This window comes from Nematostella vectensis, chromosome 6, assembly GCF_932526225.1.
Source record: "Nematostella vectensis chromosome 6, jaNemVect1.1, whole genome shotgun sequence".
NCBI lineage: Eukaryota > Metazoa > Cnidaria > Anthozoa > Actiniaria > Edwardsiidae > Nematostella > Nematostella vectensis.
Window position 1 is genome coordinate 990312 of NC_064039.1, and position 20427 is coordinate 1010738.

Genomic DNA, 20427 nt, shown 5'->3' on the forward strand with positions numbered 1-20427 from the left:
CCAGCAGAGTGCGTACCAGATGGCTATATTCGGGAATGACATCTGACAGCACCGGAATATCGGCCCCTTTGAGCAAAGGGAGCCCTCTGCGTAAAGCACGCGTTTATACAAGACAGGCTTGCGGCGATGTGTCCGCCTCAAATGACAATCACCCCCAAGTGCGATGCGAATAAATCAAACTCGTTACAGGCGCGGGTAACAATAGCAAAGGTCGTGTTGGTTTTCTAGCGTTGCGCACAAGGGGGGGCTCTGTACCATTTCTCTACCCTCGCAAGCGACATGTAACTTCTTATCGCCGCTATCAATTTTATGACATTGCGAAAATCTTAATTGCAAGCTTGAACTAAGACGTGTACGGCGATTGGTCGGTCTGGTATTTGGTGATATAAAAGGGTGTGTGATTGGCAGAAGGGTATGTCGCATGTCAGCACAATCTCTCGTCACTCGCACACAACTGATTTCCTTCTTATTAAGTGTTGTCGTTGAGCGTGGGACGGATACTCAGTCGAATAGCGAAACCGGTTCAGCTAGGAAAACGCGCGCGCGCTCGTAAACATGGAGAAATTTTCTGATTTTGTATCGTCCATAGGACAGGCGAGAAAGCTGCAGCAATACCCATCGCTGCCGCCCCATTGTTCAGCGGCACTGCAGTCTATGCACTCCAGGGAAGTCCCGGTACGGCCCCAGGTGCAAGAGGCTGGATCTGTCCCTCTACAACATATGCCTACACAGCCCGATACGCCAGGTAAACTAGAGCATTTACTACAAAGCACCACTACAAGCATGGCCCGTACAGCAAACCCGATCATGCAAAGCCCTCTTGAACAGAAGCGCGCTTGGATTAGCACGACACATGGTATGGTGGGCCTTACAGGTTTGATGGGCTCGTAGCGCCGTATTTGCATTGATCGCCTCGTGGTTATTTATATGGAGGTGAAATGCTAGCAAAAGTGTCTAATGGTAGCTTGCTGTGGAGGTGATTACTAGGGTCTTACACACACCGTAACACTACCCCCGGAAATAAAAGCGTAAACTGCCCCTGATCGAGCTAAGGGTAAATGCCCCGTAATTGAATTCCCATAGCTTACGAGGTATCGTTGTGTTTGCCATCAGAGGAAAAATACCCGTCAGAGCTCTCTCCCTCCGCCAAGCTCACACATAATACCCAGGATTGCTCCGATATGGACTCAGATAGCGGGGATTCCGCGCCGAAGAGAAAGAAGCGTCGAAATCGTACCACGTTCACAGCGTACCAGCTTGAAGAGATGGAGCGCGTGTTCCAGAAGACCCACTACCCTGATGTGTACACCCGGGAACAGCTAGCACTCCGCTGCGCACTTACGGAGGCCAGAGTCCAGGTACAAAACAAACAATAACACGCGCGCCTCTATCTAAACACTCTAAAGACGGCGCGACACGGGCCAAACATATCCAGTCTCATCCACTTGACCGCTTGTCCTAGCCAGTGAAGAGCAATTTGTTGTAATGTTATTAATGTGATCCACGCAATCGATTCACGATTAATTTAATTATGTTTTATTTGGAGTACTGTTATGGATAAGTAAGAGATGCGAATAGCAGATTACGTGAGTGTATTTTCCCGCAATGTCGGTAAACTCGACTGCGTATCACTATCGTGCCCATTATGTTTGGCCCGTGTTTACATTTCAACAAATGCGATTATTCTCTTTCCCGGAGAATCATTCTCAATGGAAGAGGGTTTTAGGAAATACCCCTTACGCTTGCTAAATTCACTGAAAAAGACGGATTATTGATCATCGGCTTACATTTGCTTGCCATGTTGTACGTGACTGGGATTTCTCGTCTGCTTGCCGCGTGAAAACTGAAAGCGTTTACCGTTGATCTCTACCCAAGTGCGTTCGCGGTCTTGTCGCTAACGAAGTCTAGATAACGTAAAACGTCTCGGCTAGATAAAAGGATAGAAACGTCTTCGTAAACAACTTTCAGAGGAAAATTCACCTACAGCTGCCGAAGGAAAGAGCCTCTATTCTCCCAAGCTAACCAAAATAGTGTGTTTGGATTTGCGTTTGGGTACACTTTCACGGGTGGTGGATCGTTGAGTAAAATCTTTACATTTTTATTCTGGATAAGGCTATCCATCACATGACAAAGTGTTCTCTTCAAACACAGAATGTCAATTATCAATTTACTGCTCTAATTCTAGTATTTCGGTGCCGCAGTTGTTGCTAGGCCGATATCTGGCGAAGATCTCAGCTACGGCTTGTCTTATTGAGGGAAATTTCATTGACCAAAAGACTAACAGAAAATAAAATAGAAATTCCATAAAACTGTAGCCATTCTAGCTATGACATTTACTTGTTGTTTATTTATTAAGTTTTTAGTTAGAGTCCTTTAATTTGTTCTGTGTAGATTTTTTCAGTAAGGAATTATTATTCATTTTCATAAACAACATAAAGCTACTTCTTCTGACTACATCACCCAAATCACTAATCACTATTTGTTTACAAGTTGATAGCATCAGCTGATTAGTTTTAATCGCGATTATATCGATTGTTTGAAAATAAAGATAATGATTTTTTCCTCTGGAGACATCCCTAGATTATTCCTTTCTTCTGATCATGAACCTAGCTTCGCGGACACAGATCAAACTTCGGAAAAAAAAATGAGTCTTCTGCAAATACCTTCATGTTTTTACTTTGCGCACTGAGAGCATAGTTATCTGAGCACAGGATTACGTATAGTTTATAAATAAATCCTTTTTTACCTTGAATACTAAGTATAGATTATTTGTCTGAACGCAGAATTACCTATAGTTTATAGTGTTTTGCACTACTGTGTATACTTTGCTGAAAAAGACGCTTTGTTAAGCGATTTGCATTCTTGTCTCCTTGGCTAAGTTTCTTCTAACTGTAAGATACAACTCCTGCTTGTCGTTTCCTTGTCGCTGTTACTTCTGAGAACTAAACCTGCAGATGATAAAATAAAAATTGTCCGACTTCTTTTACTCTCTTCACGATTTATATAACCTATTTTTACTTATAAAAGAATTCCTTTACTAACTAGAAAAAAAGATAGCTTACATAACTCAGACGTTAGTCATCGCTCTTCCTCGCTTAAAAGACTTGGTTTTCCAGTAATAACTCATTTGTTCTCTTTTCTTAAGTAGATGGGCCACATTTCTGTATTCTTTGCTAGCGAATTCGCCATCAATAGTCGGTATAGTCGCTGCACGAACTCTCCCGATAATTTGTTTCGCGTGGCTTGATTGTACCCTTCCCAATGGCTCCCTAGAGATTCACAAAACGCCGTTATAATCCAATAATTTAGTTACATTAAATGCTGCAATGTGCGACCTCTTAAATTCTATTTATTTCATTTACAAATTGTCGAAAACCTTGTGCCATCAATTATACAATTAGCTGGTAATGTAATGGTTATTCCAAAATAAACGTTTCTCTAACGAATGCGCCATGGAAGTACAGAGGGTACTGTACAACGCACCGCGCCTCGAAGTGCATTTTTCCAAGAAGTTCAACGCATTTTTAATTTGTAAATCCTCACGAGAACTTGTACGTTTTTCGCTCCAGCCACAGGTTTTGGATTTCCTTCCAAGGGCAGAGCACACTACATCCGTTTTTACTACCACAGCCGTCATTAAAAGGCAATTTCTCACAGTAAAGCTATTTTTGTCTGAAAAAAAAAATGCATTTTTTTCATTGTTCTCCAGGAATTGCGATAAGAACAATGGGATTTGTGATTTTGGAAGTCCTGGTATTTCTAGCGTTTTAGGTGTGTGTTAGGAGTTGAAATTGATATTTTTTTATCGTGCTCGAATTGCTTTTTGTTCTCTTCTCTTTTCTCATTATTTGGTTTATTTGGGTAAGAAACTAGTACAAAAAGTAAAAGATAATATAAATGCTTTTTTTAATCAAACAAATTATCCCGGGCACTATATATAAAATATTTTGTTTGTATTTTACTATCGTGGTGATTTTCGGCTGGTCAGACCACGACTTGTGCTATCTACCCTTCCAACCCCGTAGTGTATGGACATCGGTAAGCTCAAAGGGCCGTCATCCCTTACTCGGCAAATCCAGATGCTTCTCGTTGAAGTCGCTCTGTCAATTTGTTTAAACTGTTAACTGCTCGTTTCGTAAATTAAACAACAGATTTTTTATGGTCTGTTTATATTATGTCCGCCTAAAAGTGTTTTATGCGCGAGAAATGGCATGTTCTGTTTACCAAATAATACCTTAAAATGCGGCTAACGCTCATGCCCGCATGGGGCGCTGTGTTTTAATGTGGCTTTATTAGGCTATTTAGAAGGTGAGTGACTCTTACATACAGAAAAGATCCCATTTTTGTTTGCAAGAATGCGCGTGAAGGGGAAGCAATCATATTTTATTCTACTCGATATCTCTCCGGTATTTGCCCGTGGCTATATCCGCTATTCCTCCTGTATGCTGCATGGGTCTTTGCCTTCAAACTGCCTCTTGGTCTTGTAGGCGAAAAAGACTATCTTCGGATGCTGATACAAAGAGGGTGTCGTTCTTTTAGTTGTTTTTCGCCATACGTATAGGCGCACATCGCAGATCACATGGCCGCCATATTGTCCACATCGGACGCTTTTAGGGGTTAACGCCCCGCTGTGCAAGGCACACACATGTGTGTAGTAAACCCCACGCACTCAACCTCGCAAATCTGATATGCATCAAGTCTTAGAAACTTTCCATCTGGTGTTTACTAACGCTTTTTAAGACTAAAGGAAAACACTCGCGTCGCAATGTGTCTCTCGTTACCACGCACCACTAGAGCCATCCGTCTCTCTTGATAAAGATGAAAAACTGAGCTTTCGTGTATAAAACTGATTAGTCTTTCGAAAAATAAAAAGATAGAAACACTATTCCAATACTTAGCTGTATGCGTCGTTTAAAAATCGCTTTAGATCTTAAGTATAACCCGCAAAAATTTCTTTTAAAAATATTGGTTCGGCGAGTCCGAATTCAATGTGACCCGCTAATGTGATGGCGACTTTGCACTACAGCATCGCGTGCCTCAATGAGACTGATGATATCGTATGTTGGCCAAGGATTTGTTATAATCGAATCCAGGGATGCTGTTTTCTAGAGATGAGAATATGAAGTAAAAGGCTGAACTAAAAAAGACGAAAAGTTATAAAAAAAGATCAAACTCTTATCTACATAAGAATAAAAGAAAGCTAAATTTGACCTAAAATCCCTAGACGAGCAGTGAATCTTTGACAGACAGAAATCATATTTGTATTATTTTTTTTTTCATCTCTTTATTCACTTTCTTACTCCTGTCATATATACTATTTCGAGCCTAATTATAAAGAAGGTATGTAAATGATTTGATGACCATTAATGCAGCTAGTTATCTCCCATGGCGTTAGTGCTAAGGCTCGTGATATCTCTCTTTACCCGGATAATTAACACATGAGACTGATAAACACATTATTCAGGCACCTCGTCCACGCTAAGTATGGCTTGCCGATTAGCCGCTGATTATCTAATGTGAAATAAATTCATTCCACCGAAATAGGCGCGTCATGCGATTCCAATAACAGTGTTTCTATGTACTGTATCTCTAATTTTTATGAGAGCCATCATTTTTCGTTGTATTTAGACAATAGTGGCGAACTTTCGAGAGCAATCGCGGTTGTCGAATCGTCAACGCATGTTAACGCCCGTGAGCTTCACATCTGCGAAAAATTTATTGCGACTCAGGAGTATTAATTTTTTGACGATTACGCAATAAGCAAGAATGATTTTCATGAGACTGAACAAATGACATATCCGCGCTTAGCACTCAGTTCTCTCAAAAGGTGCCCAGGCACCTATTGTTCAATTTTGTTCAATTTTGTATTGTCAATTTTGTTTTATATTTAACATATTAAAATAAGATTTTCTAATAGCTGGGTTTGAGTAGAGGTTATTCGTAAAAATGCTAGAATTAATTGCCTTGCTCTTGTCGGGTTTGGTTTCAATGCTAGCATAAATTGCCTTGCTCTTGTCAGGTTTGGTTTCGATGCTAGCATTAATTGCCTTGCTCTTGTCGGGTTTGGTTTCAATGCTAGCATAAATTGCCTTGCTCTTGTCGGGTTTGGTTTCAATGCTAGCATTAATTGCCTTGTTCTTGTCAGGTTTGGTTTCAAAATCGCCGCGCGAAGTGGCGCAAGCGAGAGCGCTTTACTCAAGTCCCAGTCCCCGTAAGAGGCATGGGCCCCACGTCCATATACGACCAGATCCAGCCCTCCTCGTGGCCGCGTGGCAACGCACCCAACATGAGCCCAGTGGGGACTGGGTCGGGGTCGCTGCCGCCGCACATGAGTCTACCGAGCTACGCTGCAGTCCTCCACGGTCAAGCGCCGCAAAGCATGCCGGGTAGAACCTCTTTTCCATCTCAGCACAGTATCAGCATGACGTCATCGCTTGGGCGAGGACCACACCCTAACGTCACAATATCGTCCCAGTCCCCGCGATCACCCAATCAGGTTTCTCCAGTGCTTCCGCCGTCTCCTCGCGCCTCTCATTCACCCGCTGACACACACGGCTCGCAGGCGTGCCACGAAGAGCGGGAGAAAGGGCCGAATGGCGAACGACAGACCTCTAGTATTGCCGCGCTACGACTTAAGGCTAAAGAACATTCGGTTGCCATGGAGATGGTTAGAAGTTTTAACATGAGAGCAGACGTTTAACTCCATGCCTCCTATAGACTTGGTTTATACATAATTGCATACGATAAGCTATCAATGATACATTCCTTCCTAGCATACTATAAGCCATCAACGATACATTCCTTCCTAGCTTGAATTTTATATTTAATTTGGAGCTTGTTGATTCTTGCCACGGCTACTCATTTATCAACTTATAAGAAACATATAGCTGTGGAGTGTTGTGACGAACGGGACGTCCTGGGGGCCATAGTACTCCCGACCCAGCTCATCTCTACTTTAACGCGCCAAAGGACTCCCAAAGTTCGAAAATATTTTTGTTTTCAAAGAAAGCCAGGTACTGTGATTGTTTACTCTCAAGAATTTATTGGTTGTGAACGGGTCTTGGAAGGGGTAAACAAGATGAGCGGGTTCATCAGAATTCTATAGATTATGTTGTGTGATTGATGCAAATCGTAGGAGCTTTCCTGACGTCCGTGATCTCCCTATAGATAATGTTGAAACTGACAAGGCGCATACGCCATTCACTTCTTACTTTCTTTTCACATTTATACTGTTGTTTATATTTAATTAATGTTTAAACATTATTATATGAATTTATGGATTGTATTTTTTAATGTGTTTGATATTGGATTAAAGTCATGAAAACAATAAAAGTACATTTTTGCTTTCTCCTCACGACGGACAGCCCCTTAAATAAGAGTATTTTACTCTAAAACAGCTATCAATCCTCGGAAATTTCCACGCAACGACAACCATCTCTACTCCACCAACAGGGACTACATCCATATAACTGACAAGAATCTTTACTCCATCTTGTATGACAGAATACCTCAACTACTCTAGCCGCAGAGAAAGCATGACGAACGAATACAAAAGAGAGGGCAAGTGGCGGCCAAACCTCCACAGCCAAACATAACAGTCACCATTACACCACCAAAACCACAACACAATCAACACTTCTACAACCAGTCACCATTACACCACCAAAACCATAACACAACACTTCTACAACCAGTCACCATTACACCACCAAAACCACAACACACACTTCTACAACCAGTCACCATTACACCACCAAAACCACAACACAACACTTCTACAACCAGTCACCATTACACCACCAAAACCACAACACAACACTTCTACAACCAGTCACCATTACACCACCAAAACCACAACACAACACTTCTACAACCAGTCACCATTACACCACCAAAACCACAACACAACACTTCTACAACCAGTCACCATTACACCACCAAAACCACAACACAATCAACACTTCTACAACCAGTCTTTCAATTAATAGAACTCCTAGACCTTAACAGAACGACCAGCACACATCACAAATCCGTTATACCACACATAACAAATCCGTTATACCAGGCATCACAAATCCGTTATACCACACATAACAAATCCGTTATACCACACATAACAAATCCGTTATACCACACATAACAAATCAGTTACACCACACATATAAAATCCGTTATACCAGGCATCACAAATCTATACAGCCCACCGCCACAAGACTTCGTACCGTAGACTCGAATAAGCGCCTCTCCGCCTAAGAGGAAAGATACAAAAAAGCGCTTCTTCAATAAGCGCCTCTCCGCCTAAGAGGAAGTTATTAAAAAGCGCTTCTTCAATATGGGCCTCTCCGCCTAAGAGGAAAGTAATGAAAAAGCGCTTCTTCAATAAGCGCCCATCCGCCTAAGTGGAAAGATATGAAAAAGCGCTTCTTCAATAAGCGCCTCTCCGCCTACGAGGAAAAATAAGCGTCTCGCATAAGAGGAAAAAATATGAATAAAGGAAAAAGCTCCTCCTCCGAATAAGCGCCTCGCGTGATGTGTTGCACTTTATCTGTTTCTATCACCCGATGACGAAGGGACTGAGATATTAATGAGATCTAGTCGAGCTTCCATGTGCGTAACAAGTAAAGTCATGAAAAATAAAGGTAGCCTCCTCCGCAGGCGTCTCTGAACATTAGAAACCGAGACTCGGGATTCCTGTGGTCGACAAATTCCTTTGTTATGGCATGTTGTTAAGGGGGGAGGGGACAATGCCAAAAGCGGAAAAAAAGGAAAGAGAGACCCGCTCGACGCATCACCACAGGAATCCCGAGCGCCAGTGTTTCTTTTCTGCTGCTTTCTAAGTGTCACGTGAGAAGCTACTCAAGCACTTCCAGATGTGGGTAATAAATCCATTGCAGAATTGATTATTATTATTATTATTATTATTATTATTATTATTATTATTATTATTATTATTATTATTATTATTATTATTATTATTATTATTGTTGTTGTTGTTATTATTTTTGTTATTATTATTATTATTATTATTATTATTATTATTATTATTATTATTATTATTATTATTATTATTATTATTATTATTATTATTATTATTATTATTCTAGCAGGATAAACGCTTGAACTATGCGTTAACCAAGTTTTGCCCGTATGATCATGATATGAACAGTCTGATATTTAGGGATAACGGTGCACGTGTACTAGGATTGCCCGTATGATCATGATACGAACAGTCTGGTATTTAGGGATAACGGTGCACGTGTACTTACTATGATTGTATGGCCTGGATTAGGTATTGCAGAATGCTAATGAGGGAACCCCACAATGCTGGCTCATGGCTCACCTTAAGCAATCGCACAGCAAGAACAGTCTATACTATATGCCCCCTCGCTTCCTTCCACCTCTTCCGCCTCTCTCCACCCCCCCCCCCCCTTGACTTGCCCCCACCTCACCCTGGCCCCTTGCTCCCACCCATCCCCCCCCCCACCCATCCCTCCCACCCATCCCGCCCACCCATCCCACCCACTCATCCCACCCCACGCATCCCGCCTACCCACCCCCCCCCCCCCCCACCCATCCCCCCACCTTACATAAAGTACTGGCCTTGTGCAAATAGCGCCAACCTGTTGGGAAAGCTAGGCTCGGAAATGTTTGCGACATGACATGATGTGTAAACAGAGCCGGCATTGCTGGCAGCAGCCTTTTCACGAATACGTTTAACTAAAAAGTTGATAAATGTGGATGATCGTAAGAATGATGGACATTCCAATCCTGTCCCCTCCCCCATGAACATAATATAACCACTGTTTATATAGATTATCCGTCAGTCAACAAACCCAAGTGATTAGTGTTTTGAAATAACTTCAAAAGTAATTAAAATTGAAGTTGATATTCTGTTTCTTGCCGGCAGCTTCACTACGATCAAAGGAAAATACACTTCATGAAGCTTTAAAAAAAACACAAAGTGAAAAAAGCCACGGTAGCTTGTTCTGATGGGAGCTAAACAAGTAGGCAAATCAGGTAAAAACACGTATGGACACTGGCGAAGAGAGGGAAACCTCCTTACCATTTATATTTAACCTTCTTACCATTTTTATTTACATATATTCACTAAAGTGGTATTTACTAAGCGCTACCAGCCACCACCAACTTCTCGTTTAATATAGTTTACAAATCTAACCAAAATCTATGTATTCTCCAAAGTCATGTCATTTGTCTTTGACATGTGTAAAATACCTTCAACGAGCAGTTATAGTGGTGGCTAGTAGCGCTTAGTAAATATACGTTAATACTTCTTAGCGGTTTTGTTACGGAGCCATACATTTGCAAACCATCCGTAATACATGCACTCGACCACAAGGAATAACTGGATGGTGTAAACAGGCAAAAGTGTTCTGTGTGGTATAATTTTCCAGTTATTTGTTGTGCACGGAACGTGCAATTCTAGTCTTATGTGTATGGGATTACAAGTCATTAGTGAGGTGTTCACTGCATGCCGCCGATAAGGCGTTCCTACTCATTTTGAATTTTTTAAACATTTTGTTTTAAATTTGTAAAAAAATGTTTATTGGTCCAGATTGTAGAGATCATAAATATCGTAGAGATGGACTGTGTGTAAATTAGGGATTTTTGTCTTGGATCCATCGAACTAAACCAACGACAAAATGCACGTATTCATCATTTCTATATGTATCTATTCATCCGTTATATAGAGCTGATTCATCGCTTCTTCGGCGTCTCTATTCAACTTTACTAAGCCCTTAGGTTTGTTAAAGCTTACCCCATCTACTTAAACTAAATCACGCTATTATTAAAGGGATAAATAATCGTCTTTTTTTATAAAATTGATATTTGATTTGACGTCATCTGCTCCTTAAACATGTTCTTGCCTCGCTAACCAATACGGTAAAAAAAAGTACGACTTAAATAAGGACACCCATTACATTGATAAGGTCAAAATCAGCCTCGCACTTTTGGCATGTGAGCGATGTGTTTTCGCTATTCACAAAGGCCGATAAAGCCTTTGGTAGCGCCTCTTAATAAAGGCAGAGTTTGCTTGTTCAAAGCAATGTTTTAAAACAGGGCTCCATAGTCTGATAGTATTTCTCTTTGCCTCTTCTGCAGAACGGAGAATGGGTAGGGGAAAATGCCCCATTTCCAATACTAATGACCTAATAATAAGATACAAGAAACTGCTGCAAATATCTGCAAATATAATAAGTGGATCTCACCCTACATGTCTTGAGTGTCCATCTGATGAGAGAGACTCGTGAAGGGTCAACTCACGAGGGAGTTGACGGGTTGTAGTTTAGAAAAGTGGGGTCGGGAGTTGAAAAGGGTAAAGGCAATATGATCTATTACATTCCTTGTTATCTATCATTTTACATTTGCCATAATTAGATTTTTCCTGTGTCTAAAGCTGTAGCTGTGAGATTTGCGACCAAGCGCTTCATCGGAGAGTACGACTCGTCACAAGGGGAAATATGTACCATCCCCGGGAACCCAGGGCTTCGAGGGCAGCGTACGGTGGCGTGGGAGGCCTTCTCTACTGCTCCTACCATCCCCCCTACCGCCCCCTTACCCTCCCCCCTACCGCCTCCTACCCTTCCCCCCTACCCTCCCCTGGCCTTGTTCCGCGTCGTTCTCGCGCATCTCGCACATTTTTCTGTGTATGTGTATAAGGAAAGGAAAAAAGGAAATATAATAAGGAAAGGAAGCATAGACATTTATTGGTTGAAACAACCTATGTAACGTTATGTAAAGTTATATGGTACCAATAAACATCATCATCATTATGCTGACCTCGACGCCCTGTGTTCCCAAGCTGGATGCCTTTCTATATGTACGCTACCGTGCCGTGCCGTCTACCGTGCCGTACCGTCTACCGTGCCGTACCGTATAGCCTTTTATGTACGCTACCGTGCCGTACCGTATAGCCTTATATGTACGCTACCGTGCCGTACCGTATGTCGTTTCTTTACGATATCGGAAGGTCCGATTCGTAGGGAGATGGAAATGTCTTGGTTGCCCTCGAATAATTTCGCCGAGATTAATCTTAATTAATCACTCGAATATGACGTATGCGAATACCATAAATTCTCGTTGTGGTTAACACAGGATTTCTGTTTGGTCAGATTTCAAGTACCAATACCAGTCAGAGATTTACCAGAATACCGTGAATAGCGAGATTTTGGACCCGGGACCATTGGTTAGTATCCCTCTGTCTGTGACCGAACGACTATCTTTCCTTCCCAGTGTCCGTCAGTCAGTCCTTCGTTGTGTCCGTCAGTCAGCCTTTCCCTGAGTCCGTAATTCAGTCATTGCCTGTGTCCGTCAGTCAGCTCTCCCCTGTGTCCGTCAGTCAGCTCTCCCCTGTGTCCGTCAGTCAGCTCTTCTCTGTGTCCGTCATTACCTGTGTGCGTTCGTCTGTCAGCCCTTACCTGTGTCCGTCAGCCCTTACCTGTGTCCGTCAGTCAGTCAGCCCTTCCCTGTGTCTCTGTTAGTCTTTGCTTGTGTGCGTTCGTATGATTTGCCTATCTGAATTGACCGCCCGTTTGTTCGACCACTACCAGACTTCCTGTGTCTGTTGAATAAATACTTGTAATAGTTATTGCGCGCGCCTTTACTTATAGCCCAGCGGTGCCGGTGGTGAGCGCATGCTCGAGGACCGCGTGACATGGGGAGATGCCTTCGTGCTAATCTATTCTATCACAAGCCGCGAAAATTTCCACGCGGCCTGGAACTACTACCATGTGGTGACGTCCATCGAAGCCAAACCTGTGATAGTGTTACTCGCGAATAAACACGACCTGGGACACAAGAGAAAGGTATACACTTTGTACATGCATAGAAACCAGAATTAACACGATTCTACCTTGATTTCTGTGAGACACTTTCGAAAATGTCTTTTTTCCAAATGAGCGAATTCTTCGGGCAGAATACCCTTTGACAGCGGGAATGCACCTAAGGGGTCTTTAGTTTTAATCATCGCTTACCCCACGGGAAGCCTTTTTATAACTCTTTTTTGGAAGGTATAAATAATCGAATTTTGTTTGTTTTATATAGGTGCTAACTACTGAAGGCCGTCAAATGGCGCAAGCGATCAAATGTCCATTCTATGAAGTTTCCGCCTCTGAAGGCTTCGAACAAATTAGAAAAGTTATACCGGGAGGGACTGCGGAAAAAGAAAGAGCGCAAGTACTCGCTTTCACCCAGACCCCTGAGGAGTGCTGTCGAGAAACTATTTAGAAGAAATAGCAAGAGCCTTTTGTTATCGCCATATTGATGGGTAAAAATGCGAGTCCCGAAACTATTGAAAAGAATCAGCAAAAGCCTTCTGTTATCGCCATATTGATGCCTCGATAGCCAAAAACTACTTTGTTAGGCTCCGGGATATTCCGGGGTCTTACACCAAAAATAAAACAAGGCTGTCACTTCTTTCACTGTGAGTAGCTAACAGACTTTAAATCCTAATTGTGCAAGAAGTTATTACTGACATGAAATAACCTATGGATACTGATATCTTCCAAAATGATAGATTATTTCATAGAAAAAAAAACAAGAGGCAACGCTTGTCCAGATTTTTAAGGTCCTCATAGAGTGGTTCTCCTTAATCAGTGCAATAAACTTAGGCCAACACTTGTAATTTCCTTGCTCTATTTTGCACTTTTGGTTCAAATGTAAATAAAAAATAATAATAAAAATGTCACAATGCCACCCTGTGTTACAACGGCTGACACATCAAAGAAGAATGAAAAAAAAGAATTTGGAAATTGTAGGCACAATAAAATACCAATTAAGGTTATAAAAAAATCGTGAAAAGTTCATAACTGTATTAAAAAAGGATGCAGCTTAACTTCCCCTGTTGATTGTTCCGTTGCCTTTTCGGGCTACCCCAGTCAAATTCTTAGGCAAAAATATGTATTATTGTGTAAGGCAAAAATATGTATTATTGTGTAAGGCAAAAATATGTATTATTGTGTAAGGCAAAAATATGTATTATTGTGTAAGGCAAAAATATGTATTATTGTGTAAGGCAAAAATATGTATTATTGTGTAAGGCAAAAATATGTATTATTGTGTAAGGCAAAAATATGTATTATTGTGTAAGGCAAAAATATGTATTATTGTGTAAGGCAAAAATATGTATTATTGTGTAAGGCAAAAATATGTATTATTGTGTAAGGCAAAAATATGTATTATTGTGTAAGGCAAAAATATGTATTATTGTGTAAGGCAAAAATATGTATTATTGTGTAAGGCAAAAATATGTATTATTGTGTAAGGCAAAAATATGTATTATTGTGTAAGGCAAAAATATGTATTATTGTGTAAGGCAAAAATATGTATTATTGTGTAAGGCAAAAATATGTATTATTGTGTAAGGCAAAAATATGTATTATTGTGTAAGGCAAAAATATGTATTATTGTGTAAGGCAAAAATATGTATTATTGTGTAAGGCAAAAATATGTATTATTGTGTAAGGCAAAAATATGTATTATTGTGTAAGGCAAAAATATGTATTATTGTGTAAGGCAAAAATATGTATTATTGTGTAAGGCAAAAATATGTATTATTGTGTAAGGCAAAAATATTTATTATTGTGTAAGGCAAAAATATGTATTATTGTGTAAGGCAAAAAATATGTATTATTGTGTAAGGCAAAAATATGTATTATTGTGTAAGGCAAAAAATATGTATTATTGTGTAAGGCAAAAATATGTATTATTGTGTAAGGCAAAAATATGTATTATTGTGTAAGGCAAAAATATGTATTATTGTGTAAGGCAAAAATATGTATTATTGTGTAAGGCAAAAATATGTATTATTGTGTAAGGCAAAAATATGTATTATTGTGTAAGGCAAAAATATGTATTATTGTGTAAGGCAAAAATATGTATTATTGTGTAAGGCAAAAATATGTATTATTGTGTAAGGCAAAAATATGTATTATTGTGTAAGGCAAAAATATGTATTATTGTGTAAGGCAAAAATATGTATTATTGTGTAAGGCAAAAAATATATTTCAAAAAGTCAAAACAATGACCATTAGTGTGAAATCAGTGTTGTACTGAAAAATACAGCAATGATTCATGGGAAGTGTGTGTGGTTCCCTTGAATCAAGATTTTTCAAGATTTTTCGGGAAAGATGGTTATTGTTATTAGTTGAATGGTTCACTATCATTTAATAGTTTAATGTATGTTATTATGCTTATCATTATGCCCATAAAACTGATGCTTGGATATGATGAAGCTTCTCTAATTAATACATCTATAATTATTTTCTCTGTCTAGCTGTGACTTTGTATTTTCTGTAAGAGATGACTTATTTGGTTAGCCATGACTGGCTGTCCTCTTTGGGTTCTTTTTGTCAATTGTTTGTGGGTTTCTCTTCGCCTTTTAAGACTCTCCTGTAGCTCTGCTATTTTCTTCTCCTTCTCCTTCTCTTTTTCCTGGGAAAAAATGAAAAAGGGGACATAAGTATTTACGCCCTGTTGGTAGGTGGCAAAAAAAGGGAAGAATCCAGCAAAGGTTTCGGACAGAACAAATAACATTGGAATATATGCAAAAGAACAAACTCTTTACAACTTGAATGTGACTTCATACAGTACCTTCTTTAATTGTTCATTCTCAATTTTTTGTCTTTTAAACTTTTCTTGAGCATCATGGTATTTACTACAAGTTTTTCTCTTCCTTAAAAAGGAAAAAAACAAGCTATGGTACAGTTATAGATCATATTTTCCAAAGGTTAGTTTCAGAGACACTTACTCTATCTTGGGAGCTCTGCCTATATTCTTGGAGACATTCTAGGTACAAGAAAGTATACAAAAGAAAATTGATTAGAAAAAGAAAACAGAAAAATGAGCTATGGACTGCACCTCAACAACAGCACTCATACTAATAAGCCAAAAGAACAAATTGTGTGATGCAATGCTAAAGAGAGCACAAGTAAACAATAAAATAATAAACAATAATGTCTTCATGCTGTGACACATAATACAGTCCTGCGTTTAGGCTTGCAACACACCTGTTTTTGTTGTGCTGTTTGCTGTTTGGTTTCCTGTAGCCTATCTGTGGCATCTGAAGAGCCCCTGTGTACAATGGGCTCAGTCAGGTTTGATTGGATATCATCCTCCAAAGTGTTCAAGACAAGCATTGGCTTTTCACGTCTTGTCTTTTTTAATAGTTTTTTATATTCTCTCAGAGCTTTCTGCTTCCTGAAGTGAGCAAACCCTTGGCCTGCAAATGAGAATGTTTTAGTGATTAAGCATTCTACAAACCATGTGCCATTGGGGAAATAAAGACAAAGGTTGAGTTGCTGTAAATCCATAGAACATGAAAGTGACAGGAAGACTTGACCATGCATGAAAGGTCTTGGTCACATGACCATACAATGCAACATAGACATACTACAGTATGGTAATGATAAAAATAAAAATATCATAGCCATTGTTGTCAGGTATAAATATTTTTAAACATAGAAAGGAGAATAAATATGATTCCAAAGCATGCATGTGTATAATTAGAAAAGAATAGGTTATAGAACCCCCACAATTGTGTATTCTAGTTGTTAGTATGGATTTTGAGAAAAATAGGGAGTCATAGTTAGCAAACCTTTTTCTCTTATGTTTGCTTCGTCTGAGTAACCAATTTTTGTATGTATAAGTATAGTGAAAGCGTCACAAGCCCTCCAATTTGCCTGAAATGCATTCACTCACACATAGATAAAGTATAAACTAAGCTAATACTGCAACGTGCATGAAATGCATTCACCCACACATAGAAAAGCTAATACAGCCATGTGCCTGAGATGTATTCACTCACACATAGAAAAGCTAATACAGCCATGTGCCTGAGATGCATTCACTCACACATAGATAAAGTAAAACTAATACTGCCATGTGCCTGAGATGCATTCACTCACACATAGATAAAGTAAAGCTAATACTGCCATGTGCCTGAGATGCATTCACTCACACATCGATAAAGTAAAACTAATACTGTCATGTGCCTTAGATGCATTCACTCACACACAGATAAAGTAAAGCTAATACAGCCATGTGCCTGAGATGCATTCACTCACACACAGATAAAGTAAAGCTAATACTGCCATGTGCCTGAGATGCATTCACTCACACATAGATAAAGTAAAACTAATACTGTCATGTGCCTTAGATGCATTCACTCACACATAGATAAAGTATAAACTAAGCTAATACTGCCATGTGCCTGAAATGCATTCACTCACACACAGATAAAGTATAAACTAAGCTAATACTGCCATGTGCCTGAAATGCATTCACTCACACACAGATAAAGTATAAACTAAGCTAATACAGCCATGTGCCTGAAATGCATTCACTCACACATAGATAAAGTAAAGCTAATACTGCCATGTGCATGAGATGCATTCACTCACACACAGATAAAGTAAAACTAATACAGCCATGTGCCTGAGATGTATTCACTCACACATAGATAAAGTAAAACTAATACTGCCATGTGCCTGAGATACATTCACTCACACATAGATAAAGTAAAGCTAATACTGCCGTGTGCCTTAAATGCATTCACTCACACATAGATAAAGTAAAGCTAATACTGCCATGTGCCTGAGATGCATTCACTCACACATAGATAAAGTAAAACTAATACTGCCATGTGCCTGAGATGCATTCACTCACACATAGATAAAGTAAAGCTAATACTGCCATGTGCCTGAGATACATTCACTCACACATAGATAAAGTAAAGCTAATACTGCCATGTGCATGAGATGCATTCACTCACACATAGATAAAGTAAAGCTAATACTGCCATGTGCATGATATGATTTCACTCACACATAGAAAAGCTAATACTGTCATGTGCATGAGATGCATTCACTCACACACAGATAAAGTAAAGCTAATACTGCCATGTGCATGAGATGCATTCACTCACACATAGATAAAGTAAAGCTAATACTGCCATGTGCATGAGATGCATTCACTCACACACAGATAAAGTAAAGCTAATACTGCCATGTGCATGAGATGCATTCACTCACACATAGATAAAGTAAAACTAATACTGCCATGTGCCTGAGATGCATTCACTCACACATAGATAAAGTAAAGCTAATACTGCCATGTGCCTGAGATACATTCACTCACACATAGATAAAGTAAAGCTAATACTGCCATGTGCATGAGATGCATTCACTCACACATAGATAAAGTAAAGCTAATACTGCCATGTGCATGATATGATTTCACTCACACATAGAAAAGCTAATACTGTCATGTGCATGAGATGCATTCACTCACACACAGATAAAGTAAAGCTAATACTGCCATGTGCATGAGATGCATTCACTCACACATAGATAAAGTAAAGCTAATACTGCCATGTGCCTGAGATGCATTCACTCACACATAGATAAAGTAAAGCTAATACTGCCGTGTGCCTTAAATGCATTCACTCACACATAGATAAAGTAAAGCTAATACTGCCATGTGCCTGAGATGCATTCGCTCACACATAGATAAAGTAAAACTAATACTGTCATGTGCCTTAGATGCATTCACTCACACATAGATAAAGTAAAACTAATACAGCCATGTGCCTGAAATGCATTCACTCACAATACAGCAGTAGAAATACTAATAACTATGAACTTCTTGCCAATTGAGACAAAAAAAAATACTTTCAAATTTACCCGACTCATGTATTACGTATAATAAATAATAATAATGAGACAGCTATTAAACCCTCCCATTACTAGCACCGTTCTTACCTTTCTCCTTGCTTCCGACTCCAGAAATATTCGCCCGTTTTCTCCATTTACTTCCACCAAAAGTTTTGGCTCTACCTTTAGAATCGGCCGCCATTTTTTATTGGAATGGGCCCACAGTCTTTCAGCGGTAATACACCACAGGTAGCCTTCTTTTCGAAAACTAAAGATAAAACCATGGGCGAACAAGATAAATCATTTGTGAGTACTGAATACGTCTGTAATTTCTTGAAGTAGTTGTCATTAATTGTTCGACCTGTGGCTTACTGATAATGATCAATCGCTGATTAAGACTCGCGAAATGTAATGAGAAAACGTTGGCTAAATTAAAGTCAGTCCCACGAGATACTGTATAAAAAAGCGAAGGAATTGGTGGTGGTATGGTGTTTTTGTCGGGGGGGTAGGGGGGGGGGGGATAAATGAGGGGGAGAGGCCTTCCGACCCCACCGGCAAAAGTTTTTTTTTTTTTTTTTTCAATTGAAGACTCGCCAAATCGATATGCTATTCTTGCCTTTGGCTCCCCCCCCCCCCCCCCCCCCCCCCCCCCACCCCCTGGGAACTGTACATTTGAGTTGTCTTAACTCCACGGTATGGCTGAGTCCATGGCATGGCAATGACACCACGCATTCACGTAGAGAAGGTGATAATTTGATAGTTCTGACCACTAGCGTAGGAGATTCCGAAGGGTAGATGTTTCAACCTGACAAGATTTTCTGGGGGTGTAGGTTTTTCAGAATTACAGATTTACCTCATTTTCAGCTGACGCGGAAGGCACTGAGCAAGTGCTGCTACGTTATCTTGGATCTATGTTTTAAATTTATAGACTTTAGCGTTTCAAGAGAAGACAAAACCCACGGCTCCTTGAAGAGATGTCTTCTGTCTGTCCATCACTTTTGCAAATTGTGAGTAAAATTTTGTGACGCTATTGCTATTTCGGTCTCACTTTAGAGTATGTCTCGGCTCTTGACTGATGCTGACTGCTGACTTCTAAACTAAGAAGATGAGAATATTTGTATCTCGTCTAGTTCATGCTCTCTTTTCGACATGAAAAAGGCCCGCTGGATATTCGGTAGAAAAAGATCTTTTCAATATTCAAAGCTCGGGGAATTGGAATGCACATCTTCTCGGTGCACAGGGAGCCCGAAGCTGCGTAGGAAGATAACTAGTGTCCTCTTTACAGGGAAAGAGTTTCTAGATTCCTCAATGTCAACATACGGGACGGTATATAAAACATATAACGGTCTCGCATATATATCCCTAACTTCCTTTGACGAGTTTTCAATCAATATTTGAAAAGCTCTGTCAGTTCACTCATCAACTTAGAAATATAACATAAAACGGCTCTCGCATATATATCCCTAATTTCCTTTGACGAGTTTTACAAGCAATATTTGAATGAAAAGCTCTGTCAGTTCACTCATCAACTTAGAAATATAACATAAAACGGCTCTCGCATATATATCCCTAATTTCCTTCGATGAGTTTTCAAGCAATATTTGAAAAGCTCTGTCAGTTCACTCATCAACTTAGAAATGATGTGTCTTGGATATTTTTTTTCTTATTTCTATGTATTTCCGTAACAGCAGATTGCCGTTTCAAGCGACTTTCCAGACTTTAAAAATCGTTTAGGAAAAAAAATTAAATAAGGTTAGCC

At 39.8% G+C, this 20427-nt stretch overlaps 3 protein-coding genes across 3 annotated transcripts; 2 read left to right on the plus strand and 1 right to left on the minus strand.

Annotated features, from left to right (window-relative positions):
• The first annotated feature begins 473 nt into the window (after window positions 1-473).
• Window positions 474-7343, plus strand: LOC5510554 (aristaless-related homeobox protein). Its single transcript, XM_032379723.2, has 3 exons — window positions 474-745; window positions 1114-1358; window positions 6146-7343. Exons 1-3 carry the CDS (start codon window positions 556-558, stop codon window positions 6698-6700), a joined length of 990 nt encoding a protein of 329 aa, XP_032235614.1. The 5' UTR covers window positions 474-555; the 3' UTR covers window positions 6701-7343.
• Window positions 7344-9843: 2500 nt separating this feature from the next.
• Window positions 9844-13681, plus strand: LOC5510555 (ras-related and estrogen-regulated growth inhibitor-like). The gene is made up of 4 exons (XM_048729514.1): window positions 9844-10017; window positions 12132-12205; window positions 12630-12824; window positions 13063-13681. The coding sequence occupies exons 1-4, from the start codon at window positions 9990-9992 to the stop codon at window positions 13243-13245; spliced, it is 480 nt and encodes a 159-aa protein (XP_048585471.1). The 5' UTR covers window positions 9844-9989; the 3' UTR covers window positions 13246-13681.
• A 1459-nt stretch (window positions 13682-15140) lies between these two features.
• Window positions 15141-18908, minus strand: LOC5510556 (rRNA-processing protein fyv7). The gene is made up of 5 exons (XM_032379748.2): window positions 18777-18908; window positions 16026-16237; window positions 15767-15804; window positions 15610-15691; window positions 15141-15450 (listed from the first exon to the last, which is right to left on the minus strand). Exons 1-5 carry the CDS (start codon window positions 18868-18870, stop codon window positions 15289-15291), a joined length of 588 nt encoding a protein of 195 aa, XP_032235639.2. The 5' UTR covers window positions 18871-18908; the 3' UTR covers window positions 15141-15288.
• Window positions 18909-20427: the final 1519 nt, after the last annotated feature.

What these genes read in the sequence shown, in the direction of transcription:
- LOC5510554 (XM_032379723.2), top strand. Translation starts at nt 556, where the DNA reads ATGGAGAAATTTTCTGATTTTGTATCGTCCATAGGACAGGCGAGAAAG. An exon ending in TACACAGCCCGATACGCCAG is followed by an intron (nt 746 to 1,113) that starts GTAAACTAGAGC and finishes GTTTGCCATCAG; the next exon opens with AGGAAAAATACCCGTCAGAG. An exon ending in TTACGGAGGCCAGAGTCCAG is followed by an intron (nt 1,359 to 6,145) that starts GTACAAAACAAA and finishes TGTTCTTGTCAG; the next exon opens with GTTTGGTTTCAAAATCGCCG.
- LOC5510555 (XM_048729514.1), top strand. Translation starts at nt 9,990, where the DNA reads ATGGGAGCTAAACAAGTAGGCAAATCAG. An exon ending in TTTTGGACCCGGGACCATTG is followed by an intron (nt 12,206 to 12,629) that starts GTTAGTATCCCT and finishes CTTTACTTATAG; the next exon opens with CCCAGCGGTGCCGGTGGTGA. An exon ending in ACCTGGGACACAAGAGAAAG is followed by an intron (nt 12,825 to 13,062) that starts GTATACACTTTG and finishes TGTTTTATATAG; the next exon opens with GTGCTAACTACTGAAGGCCG.
- LOC5510556 (XM_032379748.2), bottom strand. Translation starts at nt 18,870, where the DNA reads ATGGCGGCCGATTCTAAAGGTAGAGCCAAAACTTTTGGTGGAAGTAAA. An exon ending in AGTCGGAAGCAAGGAGAAAG is followed by an intron (nt 16,238 to 18,776) that starts GTAAGAACGGTG and finishes TCTCATTTGCAG; the next exon opens with GCCAAGGGTTTGCTCACTTC. An exon ending in AAACAGCACAACAAAAACAG is followed by an intron (nt 15,805 to 16,025) that starts GTGTGTTGCAAG and finishes TCTTGTACCTAG; the next exon opens with AATGTCTCCAAGAATATAGG.